This window comes from Zalophus californianus, chromosome 4, assembly GCF_009762305.2.
Source record: "Zalophus californianus isolate mZalCal1 chromosome 4, mZalCal1.pri.v2, whole genome shotgun sequence".
Taxonomy (NCBI): domain Eukaryota; kingdom Metazoa; phylum Chordata; class Mammalia; order Carnivora; family Otariidae; genus Zalophus; species Zalophus californianus.
In genome coordinates, this window is record NC_045598.1 from 138,287,181 (window position 1) to 138,306,370 (window position 19,190).

At 44.4% G+C, this 19,190-nt stretch overlaps 1 protein-coding gene across 1 annotated transcript in view; it reads right to left on the reverse strand.

Annotated features, from left to right (window-relative positions):
• The window catches only part of ZNF704 (zinc finger protein 704), a 225,827-nt gene that overhangs the window by 27,734 nt on the left and 178,903 nt on the right, over nt 1-19,190 (reverse strand). Inside the window, 2 exon segments of the mRNA XM_027583384.2 lie at nt 4,755-4,996; nt 9,400-9,503. Coding sequence (XP_027439185.1) covers nt 4,755-4,996; nt 9,400-9,503 — 346 coding nt within the window.

Genomic DNA, 19,190 nt, shown 5'->3' on the forward strand with positions numbered 1-19,190 from the left:
AAAAATAAATGAAAACGATGAAGGCCGGAATGTAGTGATTGTCTTTGAGTTGCTGCTGATGTTCTGAAAGGCAGAGTCCTGAGTCAGGTGTCCTTGTACCACCCCTGATTTCTGCCCCTGTCACTGCTGCCCTCACCCCTCACCCCTCACCTGATCGTAGGTTGGCCTCTCTCATTAACCCTAAAGAAGTCCAAGGTGGCTGAAGTTGCTGAGGGATGCGGTGCCTTGAGCTGCACCAACACTGATATAGTCAATGTGGGGACAGAATGGAGAATGGAGGTGAGCACCCCTTCTCTCCACACCCACGCTTCTCAAATTGTCAAATGGGTAAAAAGGAAAACAAAATATTAGCAGCCAACATGTACTGTTCATACCATCCTCAGAACAAACCCCATCAGTGTGGTGCTATCATGATCCATATTTTACAAACGAGGAAACTGGGTCTTAGATAAGTCAAGCGACTTGCCTATGGTCACCGAAGTATTAGAGCTGGGGTGTTAATTCCAGAGCCTGAACTGTTTTATCCTGTTCCCGAATGGACAAACTCAGAATCTGACAGAATTAGGAATCTGACATGGAAAAAATGTATATATTAATAAGTAGTTATCAGCACTTCTTCATTTTCTAGAGGTCTTCTGGGATTGATGGTTAACTCTAGGTCTTCTGGTCTTCTACAGAATTTGTTTTCTCCCAGACTCGCAGAGCGGCTGTAGTTAGGATCACTGCGTCACCTGGTGGCCGTAACGGGAACTGCACGTTCCCTATAGCTCGAGTCCGGGCTTTTCCCTGTGCACCGAAGTACTGTGTGTGGGTCTGAAATCCCAGAGGAAAAATTCTGCTAGCACTGGGCTTGACGCAGTTGGCTGGCTGATCTCCAGGGCCAGGAGAAAGAAGTCTTTCATTTCCCTTTCTTGCATTCCCACTACCTTGGCTGACGATCCTTTTAAAAGAGATGGGTACTTCATTCAGGAAGTGGGCCCTGCAGCACACAGCCTGGAGTTCCGTTCTCTGCCCTCGGCTTTCTTTCTGAACCCTCTGCACCCCAATCCCACCCTGCCACACGATGTTGGCTATAGCTGCATCTGATTATTTTCTTTCCGTGTTATTCTCCTCTGTGGGCAGAGGGAAATGTGGATTCCTTGAATTAATTTGCTTCCAGAGTTTCATCTTTGCTATTTCAGCCAAGCTGATCTTATCTCTGCCACATTATAAGCTACAGGACCTTGGGCAATTCACAGAACCTTAATGAGCCTCTTCTGGAAAAATGGGGGTAGGGATATGCCAAGGATTTTTGTGATGATTAAATGAAAGGCTGCATTTAAAAGCATGTTGTAAACTGTAACTAAATTTGCAGGTGTAGTTGTTCTCAACCAGTATTTCTTCCTTCCTGCTGGTAGTAAGAGATAATGCCCCGGAGCCCTGGGTGGATCAGTTGGTTAAGCCTCTGCCTTAGGCTCAGGCCATGATCCCAGGTCCTTGGGATGAGCCCCACCATCGTTGGGCTCCCTGCTCAGCAGGGAGCCTGCTTCTCCCTCTCTACTCCTGCTCCCTGCTCGTGCTCTCTCTCTCTCAAAGAAATAAATAAAATCTTGAAAAAAAAAAAAAGAAGAGAGAGAGAGAGAGATAATGCCCGGTCTAGACACTACATCTCATACTCTCTTCCTCCTTACATAAGAGGAACACGGATCACCATAAGAGACGAGAGCGAGGTGGGGGAGGTGGGAGAAGAGATGGGAGAGCTTCCATAAGGAGGAGGGAGATCAGGATCGCTTCTTCATAATCCCATCTAGGGAATGCTGCTTCCCCGTCTGTTTAGGGGTCTAAAAAGTCTGTTACCGTGTTGCTACATTCTAGGACTTGGGGTTTTAGGGTTTGCACATCCCTTCTACTTATGGTCACATTTAATCTTCACCATTATCCGGAGAGAGGTTTGAGAATACCCGTTGGCCCGGTTGACAGATGAAGAAGCTGATAATCAAAGAGGTGAGATGATTTTCTTAAGTTCTCAGGGTGGCAAAGTTGAGTTTAGAACGTGGGTCTTTTGATTTCTGTTTGGTGCTCCTTCAGTCACCACTTAGCAGGTTCTCTCTGTATAACAGGGAACAGGGGCTTCCAAACTTTCTAAACCATGAGCCACAGTAAGAGATACATTTTGCACATAACACATATAAGTGTATAATTGAAACAAAAGCATTAAGGAACAACACCTACCCTGCTTGGGTACAATGCATCCTATCCTGTCTTATTCATTAAAGAAGCGCTATTCACAGCTCATTAGATTGACTTACAGCGCGCTAGTGGATTGAGACCTGCAGTTTGGAAAATACTGATCTAGAAGGTTCTCAAACAATCCCCACAGGACGTGTGACGATCACAATTGCCCATGGTCTCAGATATATTAGGAATCTGAGGGGATGAAGAGAAAAGTAAGATGAACTCAGAAAGTTTCACTGACTAGAACATATTATCAAATGGATCGAGCAAATTAACTCTTAGAAATCTTTTGAAATATGACTTTTAAAACTCTAAGATAACTGCATCACAGTTCCTGTGTTTCTGCCACCTTGTGAGTACAGCATTTATCACTCCAATCGTTACTGCCTCTTTCCACATCAGTGTCCACCCGCCTAACGTCCAACCTTAAAGGAAGCGGCTACACCTTCATCCCGGGACATTGTGCATTGTGCCTGATGGGCGCTCCATAAATACTGGTTTACTTAACAAATAAAAAAAATGAATAGCAACCATCCCGCATTCGCATTACTCTCACTATTCAATGTAACTTTAAGTTAAAAAACCAACGACTTGGTCTATGTAAGATCCATGATTTAAAAATGAGTGACTATGAGCTTCAGCCAGCAGGAATACTACCCCGGGGAAATCCAGGGTCTGAGTAGAGGGAAAAATCATGAAGAAAGAAGGTTGAACATGTTTCTTATTCGTGCATTTATTCCTACTGTCCGGCATCCTGCAGAGGGGGTCTGTGCCCTTCAAATAAAGCCACTTCGTAATGAAGCTTTTTTTTTTTTTTCCCTTTTCCTTTGGTGACTTGACTATCCCCTAATTTAGTTGAAGCCTATAGAGTCTACAAGTCTGACCAGTGCTACTTAACTGTAATGCAAGAGTGTGAGTTTTGGCCCCTGGCTACGTTAGAAATGAAAAGTGTGTGGCAGGCTTTCGGCAGTGCACCTTACAAGCTGGGGGTGCAGAAGGGGGTCCTGGGCCCGAGTCCTTGCCACAATACCAGGACCTGCTGGATGAGAGTCCGTGCTACACACTCCGATGACCCCAGAGAGAAAGTCTGCGCAGCCTGAAGCAAAAGGACAAGCCTTCGGGTCCACGTGGCTGTCTTGCCTGTAGGTTCCCAGCAACACAAGTGCCAACCTCTCTCCCTGACAAGTCAAGCAAAGACTCAGAGTCCCCAGGGACCCACAGGAGGCTGGAGCAACTGCAGGCCCCCTGAGCCACGGAGGGGTGTGTAAAACAGCAAGCCTCCTGCCACTGCCTCTGGGAAGGACAGGGGACTGCATGAATGCCCTGTTCCCTGAGTAGAGAGTGTGCCTATACAACCTCCACTGTTACACATGCTGAAGGATGCTAAGAGAGATGCAGGGAGGGACAGCTGGATCCGTGCCATCTCTTTGTTTTGCTCTTTGAAATGAATGGGGCCCGGGGGGGGGGCGGGGGGAGGTTGCATTGCAGCCCTCAGGGTTGGATTTTTGTTTGTGAATAGTCATGAAAAATGAAGCTACCAATAACAAATTAAAAGACCAATATGTAAAATAGCAGTTTTATATTTATATGGTGATTTAAAAAATAATTTTAAAGTGTTTTCTAGATATAGTAGTATTGCTTTATTCCAGGAAATAGAAATACTTTTGAAAAATGGAGAGTGAACATAATGATTTAAATGTATGTGAAGAAAATGAAAAGAATATGAGCTGGAGGTCCAGGCAGACCTGTGTTTGAATGACAGCTGTGGCCCTTTCTAACCTGCATGACAGGGGTGACTTGAATGCAAAATCTCTTGATTCTCAACCTCCTCATATCAAAATGGGAAAATAACATTTACCATGCAGGACTGCTGTGAGGATTACATAAAACTATAATCAATTAATTTATTAAACCAATTAATTAGATCTCCTTTTTCACTTTTAATGTAGTAAATATGTAATTTTTAGTATGTAAGTACACACACATGTTTATATGTCGGCTGGTACGTATGTTTCAACCGGTTTTATAAAAATACGACGCAAAATATTCTTACCAAAACCCTTCCGGGCTTACTGAAGCAGAAAAGAGAAACATATAGTATTAACTTTATTTTACAGGTGAAAAAATCAAGTCCCAACAAGAGAGTGAGTTAATGACCCAACCAAGCCTCAAGTACAATTTTCTAACTTCCAAGTGCTGGTTGGTCGTAGAGTACCTGATGTTAATTCTTACACCAGCGCAGCGACTGACAAGCGGAGGATGGGGTCGGTGGGGGCGCGGGACATGTGTACTTGGAAGAAACATTCTCAATGACTCGGTCATTTTTGTTTTTAATCATGACCCTTCATTTATTTTGAGCCGTCAGAGAACATCAGAGGGGAGCAGGGGCCGTTTCTGTCTGCCACACGGGGCGTGGGATGGAGGAGTGCAGCATCCCCCGTTCTTCCCCCCCCCCCCCCCGCCCCCAGGCTCACACCGGCCCTTCGAAGGCGGACATTCCTGCAACCCAAACCCCAACACCGCGCGGCCGACACACCAACCTTTCTTTTCCTGGGGATGGGCTCATCGAAGAGCAGGTTACTGGCCTCCGCCTCATCGATGCCGTCGTCGGGCGGCGGCGGCGGTGCGGGGCTGCGGAAGGGCTTGAAGCTGTCAGCGGACAGCGGCGGCGACGGCGTGGACGGGTTGGACTGGTCGCTGGGGGCGCTCCAGCTCCAGTAGCCGCTGCTGCTACTGCTGGAAGGCACGCCTCCTCCCTCCTTCCAGGATCCGCTGAGGCCCTCTGTGCGTGCACACAAACACAGCGTCAGGGCGAGCCCGGGCAGCACCCGGTGGTGGGGCGGGGCAACGGGGCAACGGGGGCAACGCGGGCCTTGATGCTATGCTCTTGCTTAGCAACGATGCTGATGCGTAGCAAAGCGCTTGCAGCCCACTCGACGGTGTGCAACGGTTGGGGATGTAAGATGTACTCTGAACCTCAAAAGAAAAATCGTGTTGCTTTGTAGTTTATAAACATTTAGCTATTTAATCACACAGCAGGTTTTTCTCACAGGTTTCTGATGTGTGTTGTTTTGTTCAACACTAGTTTCTCAGGATGACAGTGGAGATTATATGAAAATAAGAAAAAAGAAGATGTTTTTGTTTACTAAGTTTGGGGAGCTCTTGCATTTCTAAGAAAGAAATCATTGGCAGCAGTCTTCCCCCAACGCCTCATCCCCTATTTTAACTTTAACTTTTCAAAAGAAATTTCTCATAGTTCTGTGATCCTTGCGTTCCGTTTATAGAAAAAGTTAGCCTAGGATTTAAGAATCGAAGAGAATGATTTCCAGAAAGTTACCTACGGCCATCTACCTTATTATAACAGCTGCTTATTCTAACAAATAACAGGGCCTTACATTTGGTGAGTGTTTTACCTCTCACAGAGCTCCCTCACACAATCTCCTGCGTTCTCACGTCTGTCTCTCAGAGTAAGGACTGTCATGCCTATTTTACAGACAGGGATCGTAAGGCACCTCGAAGTTAAGTGACTTGCGGCATGACTAGTATGTAACTCAGGTGGGTGCCGGGCCCAAACCCTTGTCTACCCATTGGTCTTTTTCATGCATGTGGGCCCTGTGTTGTGAGCAGCCTCCTTTGTCTCCAGCAGAACTGAGATCAGAGGAGAATTTATTGGTAATAATGACTGGTAAGACTGGTGTTGAATTTTGCCTTTCCACTTGTGGGGAAACATTATGAAATGTTAGCTAGTGTAGAGAGATCTTTGCCCAGTTAGAATGTCTTTGGGGGGGGAGGGGGCTCTTTAAATCACTGAAGATTTGCTTTACCTTTCAAGCTGCCCAATCTTAATGAGCATTTGTATAAATTCTACTTTCTTCTTAAGGGATAATTTCTCCTTCATATTTATGAACATTTTGAATATATTAAAACTATATTCTAAGTACAATGGGGAAAAAGTCTCAAAATGCCTCATTAAAAAAATGTTGCTAACATCTCTGTAATTAGTAATGAAGGCAAATGGTAGAATAGCATTCAAGGAGAAATTTCTAAACCACCTTCACATAATTATGGATTGCTAGCATATTCCTCAACTATGTCATATGAAAAGTTCACTTAGTGGACTGAAGTTTGAAGTTGAAATAGCAGGAGTAAGTTACCCATCTCATTAAAGCAAGGCTCTAACAGAATCCAGTGGTCATTTATGCAGGCTCACACCTTGCCAGCCTCAGCAAAACCAAATTAGCATCTCACCCCTGCAGTCTACACAGAGACTGATGCACTGACCAGACCTGAGTTGCCTACTGTAAATAAGAAAGCTCCATTCAATACAACACGACCTCAAGAGGAGCCTGTAAGGCCTTAGGTAATATTACCTGGTGTGACAGACTCACTTGGCAGGCTTATGAGGCTTATAAATATACTGTGGCAAGCACTTGTAAAATAAAATAAATTCTTGGTGCTAGATGTGTCATCGGGCTAGGTATGAGGAATTGAATTTATTTTGAAAACCAGCTATTATTACAGTGTAGTTACATTGCTTCATGTCAATGCCAAAAGTTAATTTGCTTACTTGTGAACGACCCTTCCTTTAGAAACACTATTTAACCAGAAGGACAATGTGATATAGAAATAAACTTTTCAGAAAAAAGTCAGAACCAATTCAGAGTCTTTTTAGAGAACAGTATCTTCTTTTCTTAAACAAATATTTGCCAAAATGTAGACACACACCGTTGGTCTCTTACTCTCTTTGCATGCCTACATCCAGACAAAACGATCCTTTTCAGACACAGAAAAAGAACACAATAGTTTTCAAAAACTCACTGACATACAGTAATTCTGGATATAATCTTTATTTCTAAAAAAATTATTAATTCCTTCATTTTCATAAACTGCTTTCCCTTTTAAACAATTTGCTTCCTGTTGCAGACTAAATGAGAGATAATAGACCATTTGGGATTATTAGTTGAGTGGTTCTTTTTTAAATCGTAACAAACACTGAATTACTTTCTTTGTAACTATGCTAACAAAAGTTTTCATTGAAGAAGCAAAAAGTTTATTTTGATTCTAACCTTTTAACACAAAGAACATTAAAGTGTTCTCAACTAAAAAAGAACACAATGGTAAAAATGATGATTACAGCAAAAAAAATACTTTCCTCTGCGATTCCTTTTTCCTATGATGGGTTTTGGGGATGCCTTCAGTTTTGCGTTTGCTGTAATCATTCTTCAGTGGCATTGCCAAGCTGAGAAAGGTAAGTCAGGGTAACTGTTTGCCAAGAAGCCCAGAGAAGAAGGTCAGGTCATTCAACAGGGGTGGTCAGGCTCATTTCAAGAGCATCTTATGCCCCAGATGGATGGGAGTAAGTGCGGGTGAGGACTCACTGGATGTTCAACATATTTAACAACTCATGCTGATAGTCAAATGATGTGTGAACCATAGCCCAGGCCCATAAAATTGACTAGGCTGGCTTTGAAGAGAAGGTTTCATTCAGTGGTCTCAGTGCGCTACATTTCAGTGACCAGGAGTGGTCCGCTGGGAATGCTCTTGCCAAAACCACCAGTGACCTTGTACTTGATGCAGAATTCAGTCTTTCTCATGATTGCCCTTCTGTAGCCTCAGAGGTTCTCCTTGAAACATGCTTTTCCCTTGGCTTGCATGAACCACACTCTCCTGGTTCTCCTCTACACCTCTGGTGACCCCTCAGGTCTCCTCAGGCTCTTTTCCCTCTGCTGGTCCCTTAGAGGATGACGGGCTTTACCATCCCCCTTAGCTACCTTCTCGTCATACTCTACCTCTACACAGTCCCCTCAAAGTGATCTCATCTCTTCACGTGGCTTTGCAATGATGCCTTCCAGTCCCGTGTCATCAGCCCAGGTCTCTCTCCTGGCTTGTACCCAAATCTCCACCAGACAGAGACCCTTTGAAAAGTTCTGCTGACTAAACATGTCCCAAACTGGACCCTCATCTTTTTCAGCAACCCTACCTCTTGCCCTAACAGTCACCCAAAGATCTATGTCCCTGCTCTGCTCCCATCTTGGGGAGGGGCCTCCTTCTGAAGCACATGGACGGCCTGGAAGTCACCCTTGTCGTTCCCTCTCCTTCATCTTCTCTGTTCATCACCATGTCCTGTCGATTCTGCCTTCTCCACGTTTCTCAGTTATGTCGTCTTCATCCCCACTGTGACCACCAACACCAAGGTCCAGGACACCCATATGGTTGTGTTTTTTGTATTTGCCTGTAATCCTGAAAATAATGTTCCAGCCTATCACTTAATAGCTGTCCTATAGCATCAGATTGATGTCCAAACTCCTAGCCAGGAATACATGGCTTCCGTTGATTGCTACTGGGCCAAGCTCTCTAACTTCATCTCGGCTGCCCTCTTGATTTATCCTATTGAATTAAATGCGCTGATATTATATCATGACTAAGATAGCAGATTTGGAATCAGAAAGATATGGAATGGAATTTCAGCTCTGCTATTTACAAATCAGTTAATCCTCATGTGCCTCGGTTTACTCATCTGTAAAACAGTGATAATAACATAGAGTTGTTGTGAGAATTATATGAGATGAAGCAAGCTTAGTGCTCAGCATATAATAAGTGCTGAATAAATGCTAGCCATTAATATGACTGATAGTTTTTTCCCCCCATAGGAATTGTACAATATGAATGATTGAGTATGGACATTGTTTTCAAACCATCTAGATGGTATCTAAGAAATATATATTGAATGAATGAATGGACTGCATACTTCTATTTGATTAATATTATTATTCTATTAGGATCATACTTTTTCAAAATATTTAATATTCAGAGTCCTTTGATCCAACTGCCTATCCAATCGAACAGAAATAATGCTGGTGAAAATAACTTCATTGGACCAACCTCCATTTACCTGGGAAAAAAGAAGCACAAGCACTTTAGGATGTGTTCTGGAAAGGTGCCAGAGCTCAGCAAATGTGAGCTGAATGGACGAGTGTATGAATGAGATGCTGGGAGGTCTCTGGGAAGATGAGGAGGAAGATGATAGCTGTGGGGTCTCCATTGCTTCCACAGTTCTCCTTGCTTTCTGCTCATGGGTGGTGGTTAAACTGTTTACTGTGTGTGTGATAGAAATGAGATCCCTCAAAGAGAGGCTCTGCTCTTGGTGTCAGGGGGCCCTCCCCTAGCCCCACAGCCCAGGCTTACCATTTGGCCGCACAGGTGGGCTTCGAACCAAAGGGCTGGTGGACAAGCTGGTTAGTACCATTGCTGCTGTCACCTTGTCCATGTCCAGTTCCTCTGAAGATTTCCTGTAAAATAAGGAGGGGACATTGTTACCTGTGCTCACTCCATGTCTCCTGTGGTCCATTATGGGCCCTGTGGCCCACACGTACCATGTACCACATGCTACTATACACACTGACTCTTTAACTTCACCCCATAGAATCCAAACTTTTGTCAGCTTTATTGAATAGATCAGGAATTCTGCGGAGGTCCAGAGGGTAAGTGATCTGGTCACAGTCCTATAGTAGGAGGAAGGGAAGGATTCATTCATTGGATAGTCACCTAACAAGTGTTTATTGAGAGTGTACTCCAGGTTAGACCTTGTTCTAGGCACAGGTGACGCATGGTGAACAACAGACAAGGCTGGTCAGGAGAAACACAGTTATCAGGAAACAAACAAAAAGGAACAGACTAATTTCTGATGGTGACAAGTGCCGTGGAGTGTCTAAACAGGTTGAAATGACAGTGATTGAGGGTGATTGCACTTAAGGTGGTCAGGGAAGGTTTCTCTAGGAGGTGACATCTGAGGTGAAGTGTGAAGCGGGGACAATCAGTTCTAAGCAGGTAGGGAAACGCCCTCCAAGCAGAAAGGACAGCTGTGAATGGGCTAGATGGTGGGAATGAGTGCTGGGTATTTGAAGAATGACCCACTTTGGGTGAGAAGGGGAGAAGGGTGCAGAGCTGGTCATGTGGGGTCCTTTGGCCACGGGAGCTGTCTCAATGTTATTCTAAGTGGAATGGGAACTCACCGGAAAGCTTTAAGCAGGCCTAACGACATAATAGGATTAAAAATAATGATCTGGGCTGTATATGCAAAACGGATTTTAGGGAAGGCAGGCTAGAGGCAGGGAGGCCAGTTAGGAGATACCTGCTAGGAGTCGAGACAAGAGAAAATAGTGGCTTGAGCTCGGCGGGGGCCAGAGGCACCTGCTCTGGCAGGAATGGCTGGTGCCCTGAGTGTGGGAGATGAGCAAAAGGGGGCAATCCAGGCTGGCTGTCAGGCATTTTGGCTCAAGCACTGACTAGAGCCATTTACTGAAATGGGAGACGGTGGCGGAGAAATGCGATGAGAGGTGTTTAAACTCCCGCGCCCTGCTTTCCTACACTCTCCTCCAGGAAGGATAGCTGGGGCGGGAGTGGTCACCATGTTGTTAAAGTGAAGAGCTGTTGGTAATCATTCATTGAGATGAGAGGTTACTCCGGTTCCTTAATTTCTGGCTGGTTAACCCCGAGTGAGGGCTCACAGGATAATGATCATTGTGAACTGGAATCAGCTTGTTGAAGCTTATTTCAATAAAGAAGTTAATATCAAGAGGAAAAAATTTATGCGTACATTGGAATCAGACAAATTGTACCACCTCCTGAGAGATGAACATTTTCAAATTAGAGAACAGTTGAAGAAGTACAACAGAGGATTAATAAACCATATTGACAAATGAATGTCATGTTGACAAATGTGGCTTTCATTCGAGGTGTGCTTTATAATTTTTAAGGCAGTGAACTCTTAGAGATAGAAACTTTATAGCATCACTTCCCAATACACTGGGAAAAGAGATTCCTAAATCGGAGAAAAAATCTAATTGTTCCCAAATTTGTGGGCGCTGCTCAATTAATTTCATCACGAAGTTGTAAAAATTATCACAACTTGGCTCTCCCATGTCCACGGCGACGCTAAATTACTAAACAAAGCTTACTCTTTCTTCCTTTTTTTCTCCCAAGAGAATATCCATCGTTAAAGTCTCCCCTCCCACCGCCGTCATGTCTAAGTCAGAGTCTCCCAAAGAGCCTGAACAGCTGCAGAAGCTCTTCATCGGTGGTTTGAGCTTTGTGAAACAACCGATGAGAGTCTGAGGAGCCATTCTGAGCAATGGGGAACGCTTACAGACTGTGTGGCAAAGCTTACTCTTTCAATCCAAGGTACCAAGGGATGAGAATCTTTCGAATTTTCTTCTGTAATTCTCCTCAAAGCACCTTACCCTCTTTCTTGGCAAACTGTTCTATCAAAAGACAAATTACTTTTTTCAGAGAACGGCAATTAAATGCTTCTAGAAAGCAAGCTTGAGAGTACACAGTGAAATTCATTTTGTAAGAGTTTTCAAGACAATCTCATACACTGAGGGAAAAACCTGCTCATTCATTTGGCACACAATTAAAAGATTTCACAATATCCATAATTTACATGATCCTCATACTTGGGAGTAAAGGTGATGCCAGGTTCTTACAGACACAAAGCCTCCTGAAACAGCACCAGGGAAAGAACTTAAAGTGCCTTAAGGTAATTCTGAGTATTTTGTTGGTTCAATCTCCCTATGTAGTCATGGTCCCAGGGGGAAGGAGTAATCAGAGGCCTTGAAGGAAAAAGGTTTGCTCTATAACCAGCCTATAACCTATAACCCTGGGGCTCCTCTGCCCAGCTGCCCCCCCTAGAGCCCAACTGTCAGGATCACTCCATGCCAGTGGGGGGCACACACAAGCAGGCTGCTTTGTCACCTCTTTCAAGACTGAATTAAAAATAGAGCTACCCTATGACCCAGCAATTGCACTCCTGGGTATTTACCCCAAAGACACAGATGTAGTGAAAAGAAGGGCCATATGCACCCCAGTGTTCATAGCAGCAATGTCCGCAATAGCCAAACTGTGGAAAGAGCCAAGATGCCCTTCAACAGACGAATGGATAAAGAAGATTTGGTCCATATATACAATGGAGTATTACTCAGACATCAGAAAAGATGAATACCCAACTTTTACATCAACATGGATGGGACTGGAGGAGATGATACTAAGCGAAGTAAGTCAAGCAGAGAAAGTCAATTATCATATGGTTTCACTTATTTGTGGAACCTAAGGAATAGCGTGGAGGACATTAGGAGAAGGAAGGGAAAAATGAAGGGGGGGAATCAGAGGGGGAGATGAACCATGAGAGACTATGGACTCTGAGAAACAAACTGAGGGTTCTAGAGGGGAGAGGGGTGGGGGGATGGGTTAGCCTGGTGATGGGTATTAAGGAGGGCACGTATTGAATGGAGCACTGGGTGTTATACGCAAACAACAAATCATGGATCGCTACATCAAAAACTAATGATGTATTGTATGGTGACTCACATAATAAAATAAAATTAAATTAAAAAAAAGACTGAATTACAGGAGAGGCTGCTTTCTCTTTCCAACTGTCAGTCTTCTTTTTCTCTTATTAACAGAAGGCTTGAGAACCAGGAGAAGTCGCCATGAGCTTGGCACAGGAAAATGGCCTGACTGTAGGGAGAAGGTCCCCTTACCCTCTGCCCTGATTCTAAAGGGACTTGCTGTACAGGCACTCCTTTTTCCTCTCTTACGTCTTGGTTTCAGGAACCGTTATTTTTCCTTCCTCAATCTGCTTTGTATCTTTTTGGATTTTTTTTCACATCAAAGGCGAACATTTTATTTTAGAGGTCTAAATGATAATTAACTCAAAAGCTGATTTTTGTGTTTTTTAAACATGAAGATCAACAGAGAATGTATCATTAAAAAATAACCAGGGGAGACTCTTAACTATAGGAAACAAACTGAGGGTTGCTGGAGCAGGGATTGGGGGGTGATGGGCATTAAGGAGGGCACGTGATGTGATGAGCATTGGGTGTTATATGCAACTGATGAATTACTGAACTCTCCATCTGAAACTAATGATATACTATATGTTGGCCAATTGAATTTAAATTTTAAAAAAAGAAAATATACATTTTTTTTGCATTGCCGAAGTTTACCACTACATTTCAGAACAATTATTGAGTGTCATAAACTGGAATTCTGATGAAGAGTGAAAAGAGGAATAAATATTAGTATAATCAGAGTGTTCTGGTATTTGGATTACTTTTGACTTTCCCACTGGTTTTGGAGGTCACTGACAACAATAGTAACCAAAAATCAAAAGAATACATTGTTCCTAGTTCAATTAACCTGTATCTCTCCAGGAGTATTTTTATCTTGCTACATGAAATGTTACCAGATGATATGGTCTTGTGCTGAGTTGTGTTTTTGTTTTTATCTTTGTTTAATTTCTTTTGGTACAGTACTATCTAATTACTGATTAATTGGTGCTGCAAATTCAAATCCTTATAATTAAACATGAAGAGATGATACACAAAGTAGAATTTGTTACACTTTGAGAAAACTGCTGCAAAGGCCTTCTGGTAGATTTAGAGTTGCTGAGGGGGGAAAAAAAACCCTCTAGAGGTGATGTTAAATATTCTTTCCTAATTTGAAATTGAATTTGAATCTACTGTTGAATACCCTATCAATCACATGTTTGCAAAAGGCCGAGACCTTTCTCAATCTTTTTTTTTTTTAATTAATTTTTCCTCCCAGACTTAGTTGAGTATTATGGAACTTAATAATATTTAAAACTATTTTAAAATAACAGTAATATTTGTTGCCATTCTATACATGATTTGTCCCTGGATGGATGGATGAATAGGATTTCAAGATGAGAGATTCACATTTCAGGCAAGAAAGCAGGCAAGTCTTTGTTTTGCAATATGCTTAGGTGTCCTATTTGAAGGATGTAGTGGGTGATGAGAGAGGACAGAGCCTGGGCCAGTTCCTGTGGCCTCATGTGCCAGGCTAACTGGTTTGTCGTATACTTTTAAGCAGAGAGAAGCCACTGAACATTCATGAACCTGGGAGAGGAAGAGATAATCAATCTATCTCTATTTTAGAAATGGATCAAAACTGAAAATGTATGGAAGGGGAACAAAGTAAAGGTAGGCTATTTAGCTATTTTTAGTTCAGTCTTAACTCAAACCCAAAGTATCAGATGAAGCAACAACTATTCCTCTATGAAAAGAATCTTTAGTCAATGAGTACAGAACCCCCTTGATATCTGCACTAAGGATGTGTCCTGGACCTCTCTGGAAGAGGTGATAAAGGTAATGGGTAAGAGTGAAGGCTCTGGAGTTAGTTAGATCATGTGGCTTCAAGTCTACTCTCTGCCAGTACTAGCTGTGTGACCTTGGGTGAATCACTTGACATCTCTGATTCTCCATTTCTTTATCTGTCAAAGGAGGAAAAAAATAGATCTGTTGAGAAGATTATGTGGCAAACCTTCTGGCACACCAGCACACAGCCTCACCCATTGTCAAGAGTTCCACAGATGTTAGCTATTATTAACCTTGACATTCACGAATACACCCCTAGCATATATCCCCCGTGAAAGAGGACAGTATTAGATTGCCTCACTTGCTCTTCTTAATAGGCACCAGCACTAGCAGTTGTTGCTTTTTGGGGGGGGGGGGATGGTGGTGGTGTTATTTTTCATAAAGAACAAAACTGCTTGAGGGTCCCTCGCGAGAGCTTCCCGTTGATGCCTTGGCAACGCTACAGCTCATGACGTCATGGCCCTTGAGGCTGGTTCACAAATAGCTAAAGCCTGGAAGGCGGTTTGGAGTTTACGTTTGAGTCTCTGCTTTCCTTGCTCACTCTGGGAGTGCTGCCTATGCGCTAGGAACTCTTCTAGAAACTGGAAATACAGTCTGAAGGAGAATCAGGCAGAGCCTTGGCCTTCCTGAGCTCTAGTCCATTAAAGAGCCAGTCCTTAATCAAACAGACAACAAATAAACATGAACCAACAGACGTGACAAATGCCAGGAAGAGTAGTGTGGATTGATGAGGACCTCCTGAAGTCCTGCCGGCTCAGGGGAGACTTTCCTTCCGGCCATGGGGCACTGGCAGCGAGCACTGCTAAGTGAGCCTTGGGCTGGGCAGTGCACAGCATGGGCAGGGCTGCTTCCCAAGGGACAGAGAAGCCGAGCACAGCGTTTTGTGCACCTGGAGAGGGGACAGCCCGGAGAGGGTCTTCGAAGTCCTGTACAGGTTTTAATCCTTACCTAAAGGCCCAGGGAATCACTGGAGTGTTCCCGGCAGAGTGGGGTGGGAGAGGTCATGGAGCTTGGGGTGATGCTATCAGATTTGTTTTCCCAAATGCTCACTCTGGCTGCCATGTGGAAAATGAGTTTCTTAGTTTGACAACCAATGTTTTATCTGAGGAACTGATTGGTGACTGTGGCAGCAGGTTGCAGAATGACATCATCTGCGACACGAGGGGGCAATCAGGAGTGTGTGCAGCATCAGCGGCCCCGGCCCCGGGGCCGTGGGTCTTACGCAGGTCTGGCCCTGGGTGCTCGGGTGTGGCCCTGCTTACAAGGCCAGCTACTGTTTATGTCGCAAGAAGCCTTTTTTCTTCTTTTGAGCTACTTCATGCCTGAATGCCATCTGTTTGGGGGGTGCATGCAAACCCGGTCTCCCCTGGCTAACCCACCAGCTAACGGAGAAATGTTTTACACCCTGGAGAGCCATAAAAGACATTTATCTGCAATTAAAGTACTGTAGTAACAAATGGAAATAAAAATGAATAATACATTTTTTAGATTAGCTCTAATCCAGTTCCTTAGCAACTACCGAAATCTGCTGTCTAGACCACGTTCAATTACTTCTAAAACTTGTGGTAATCCTAACACAAGGAATAAAGGCTGAAAATAAAATCTCTTCTACAGGAAGGGCACAGTAACCATCCTCAATCTTGGAATTCTCAGAAAGCTTTTACTGAAAGTTTGGAAAACTGGATTCAGTCAACTTTTAAATGTGATTACACATGATAAAGTTATCTTGGAGCAAAAGTGGTCAATGTGAACTCCTCCAATTTTATCTTAGCTGTTGTTTCTTTTAAGACTATAGGGAAGATTGAGGAAGCTTCCTATTGCAATGAAGTGTCTGGTGGCGTTGATCAACAAGAAGGGAAAATTAGAGCAAACCCATCCTAATACATACGCCATATAGACCAGTGCTTCTGAAGCTGCCTGTGGTGAAGGATCATTTGAAAGAAATCTCTAATCTGTCTTCTGTAAAATACAAGGCAACCTGGCCCATGGCGACTGGGACTGTGTCATACCACTATACGAACCTGTAAACTATTGCTTGTCCTCGATTTCTGCACCTAGCTCATGGTGGACTGGTCACAGAGTTTGCAGACTGTCACTGGCCCACGTTGAGGAGCATGGAACCAGGCAGTTCCTTTGATGTCCAATTCATTTTTCCCGAAACGATGACATTCAGTCCTGTTTCTCTCTTTCTCCCACCTGCCGCTCCCTCTCTTTGGACCCTCCCACCGTGACTTCGCTCCTGGCCCTTGTCACTCTGCCCACAGGACTCCATATTCCATTATGAATAGCCACTCACATACCCTCTCCCCTGTTACTGTACCTGGGCTCCATTAGGGTCACTCCTCCTTTCCATTGGAGTTACTCACCCTGTCACCCCCACTGTTGGCCTTCGACCTGCCTCCCCAAACCATTCCTCCACTTGCAGACAGAAACCTGGGTCCCTGGTGACTCAGCTGCTCTCTCCCTCTTCCTGTTTGAGTATCAACCAGACCTTTTATCCGCACCTCTCTCCCCTAAAAGTCACCAAATATTTTGGCACAGAAATTATAGCCATTATTGGGGTGCAGTTGGGTAAGCATCTGACTCTTGATCTCAGCTCAGGTCTTGATCTCAGGGTTTTAAGTTCAAGCCCCAAGTTGGGCTCCATGCTGGGTGTGGAGCCTACTTAACAGAAAAAAATTGATAGCCATTGTGTTTATCTCATCTGGAATTATGAGCCTAGGGGTTGTAGTTGAAAGCATCTCATATCCTAACTTTGTAGTTTCTGTTCCCTTCGTCCCAAAAACATTCCGCAGAGGCCTGACTTTGATGGGAAGGACGCCACAGTCAGATGGACTGGGGTTTAAACCCAGCAATGGCATTTATCAGAGGAGTGATTTTAGGCACATCACGTAGTTTTGTATAGCTTCCTAGTCCTCGTTTATAAAATGGGAACGATAATAACACCAACCTCATTGGGTTTTGGAAGAATTAAATAGTATACGTAAAATATCTGGCATATGCTAAACACTCAATAGTAATTGTTTTCATTATCCCTTACCCAAACTCTCATTTCAGTGAACTGTTCTCCAAATAAAAACCCAAATTTGAGGGCCCCTGGGCGGCTCAGTCGGTGAAGCATCTGCCTTTGGCTCAGGTCATGGTCCCAGGGTCCTGGGATCGAGCCCTGCATCGGGCTCCCTGCTCATCGGGGAGCCTGCTTCTCCCTCTCCCATTCTCCCTGCTTGTGCTCTCTCTCTCTCTCTCTCTGTGTGTGTCAAATAAATAAATAACATCTTTAAAAAAAAACCAAATCTGATCTACTGAAGTATTTATAGGTGAAATAACATGAAAATGAGGATTTGCTTTAATATCCTACAGCCTCCCACTTCCCCACCCCCAAAAATGTGAGTTGGAGGATGAGCAGATGAAATCAAATGGGTAAAATGCTGACAACTGTAGAAGCAAGGGGATGGGCCTTGAGGGCTTCATTAGACCATTCTCATACTTCTGTGCTTATTTGAAACTTCCATAATCCAAATAAAAACGAGAACACAAATCTGATTTTGGCCCTAACCTGTTACTGCTCTACCCCAACCTCCTGCTCCTCCTTTCCTTCTAGCTCACACCGCCTCACATGTCTGCACTTCCATTCCCCCAGGGACAGGCAGTCCTTGGTTTCCTCCATTTCCTCCCAGGTCCCCAGCTCGCCGCTGCCTCCTTCTTCCTTACAGTATGTGTTCCCCGGTTGACCACCTGGCCACATCTCTCCCCAGCAATGTTGAATCCCTGGCTTTTCCAGCCTTTTGCTCCACTGGCCCAGAACCACCAAACCCTGGCTGGATTCTCCCTGGCTGTTCTTTGTCTTCCGCCCTGGGGCAGCCAGGTGCGGATGGAGAACACCAGACTCTGCTGAATGGAGCCGTCCTCTGCCCAGATTCTCCCCATGCTCCCCTCTGTCAGATCCTTCTCCGTCTTTGGTCAGCACATACTCCCATTCACACTTGCCGTTATTCTGTGTCTTCACCTCTCTCTCCAAGCTTCAACTCCTACACACCCAAACAGCAGATACTCTTAGCCTCCCACATTGTAGAGAACATTCAGGCCACCAGGCATGAAATTTTTACCTCCTTCCTTCAGTATCACAGGTAGGTGGAAGTGTTGCTTGTCCTGTTTGAAGCTACGCCTCCACCTGTGTTGTCTGCACCCGCCTCTGAGAACTTCTCCTCCCTCTTGTTCACCCTGGCTTTTCTCTGGGTCTATTTATATGCCCAGGTGTTTCCCCACCTGCACGCAGGGACAGGAGCAGGGATGCACAGAGTGGTAGCATGGTTAGAGGACATTAAAGAGCAGAGAACCTCAAGGAGGGACAGGTTAACAGCATCAGAGGTGGGAGACGGACCAACCCAGATCAGGACCCATAGGGTCCCCTGGAACTAGCAGCATTGGAAGTAGGCAGAAACTTGAGCAGGGTGGCTCTGGCTTAAGGAGTGAATGGGTACCAGGAGGGGAGAAAGTGTGACTGTGAGGGACTCTTTAAAGAAGCTTGACCATGAAGGGAAGAAGAGTGTGGTTCTTTGAGGGGGTTAAGAGAGTTCGGGTTTGTCTGTTTCTGCTTCAGAAGAATGGAGTTCTAGCACATCTACGTGCTGACAGGAAAGAGCCAGTAGCATTGGAAAGTTGTAGATACAGGAGGGAAGGGATTATGAATGGACAAGGCTGCCATAGAGTGGGGTCCTGGGCCCGGGTGGAATTAGCTTTAGATAAAAGGAGGAGCAACTGTCCTTTAGAACTGGAGTGCGGAGAACAAACATGGCGTGGGTG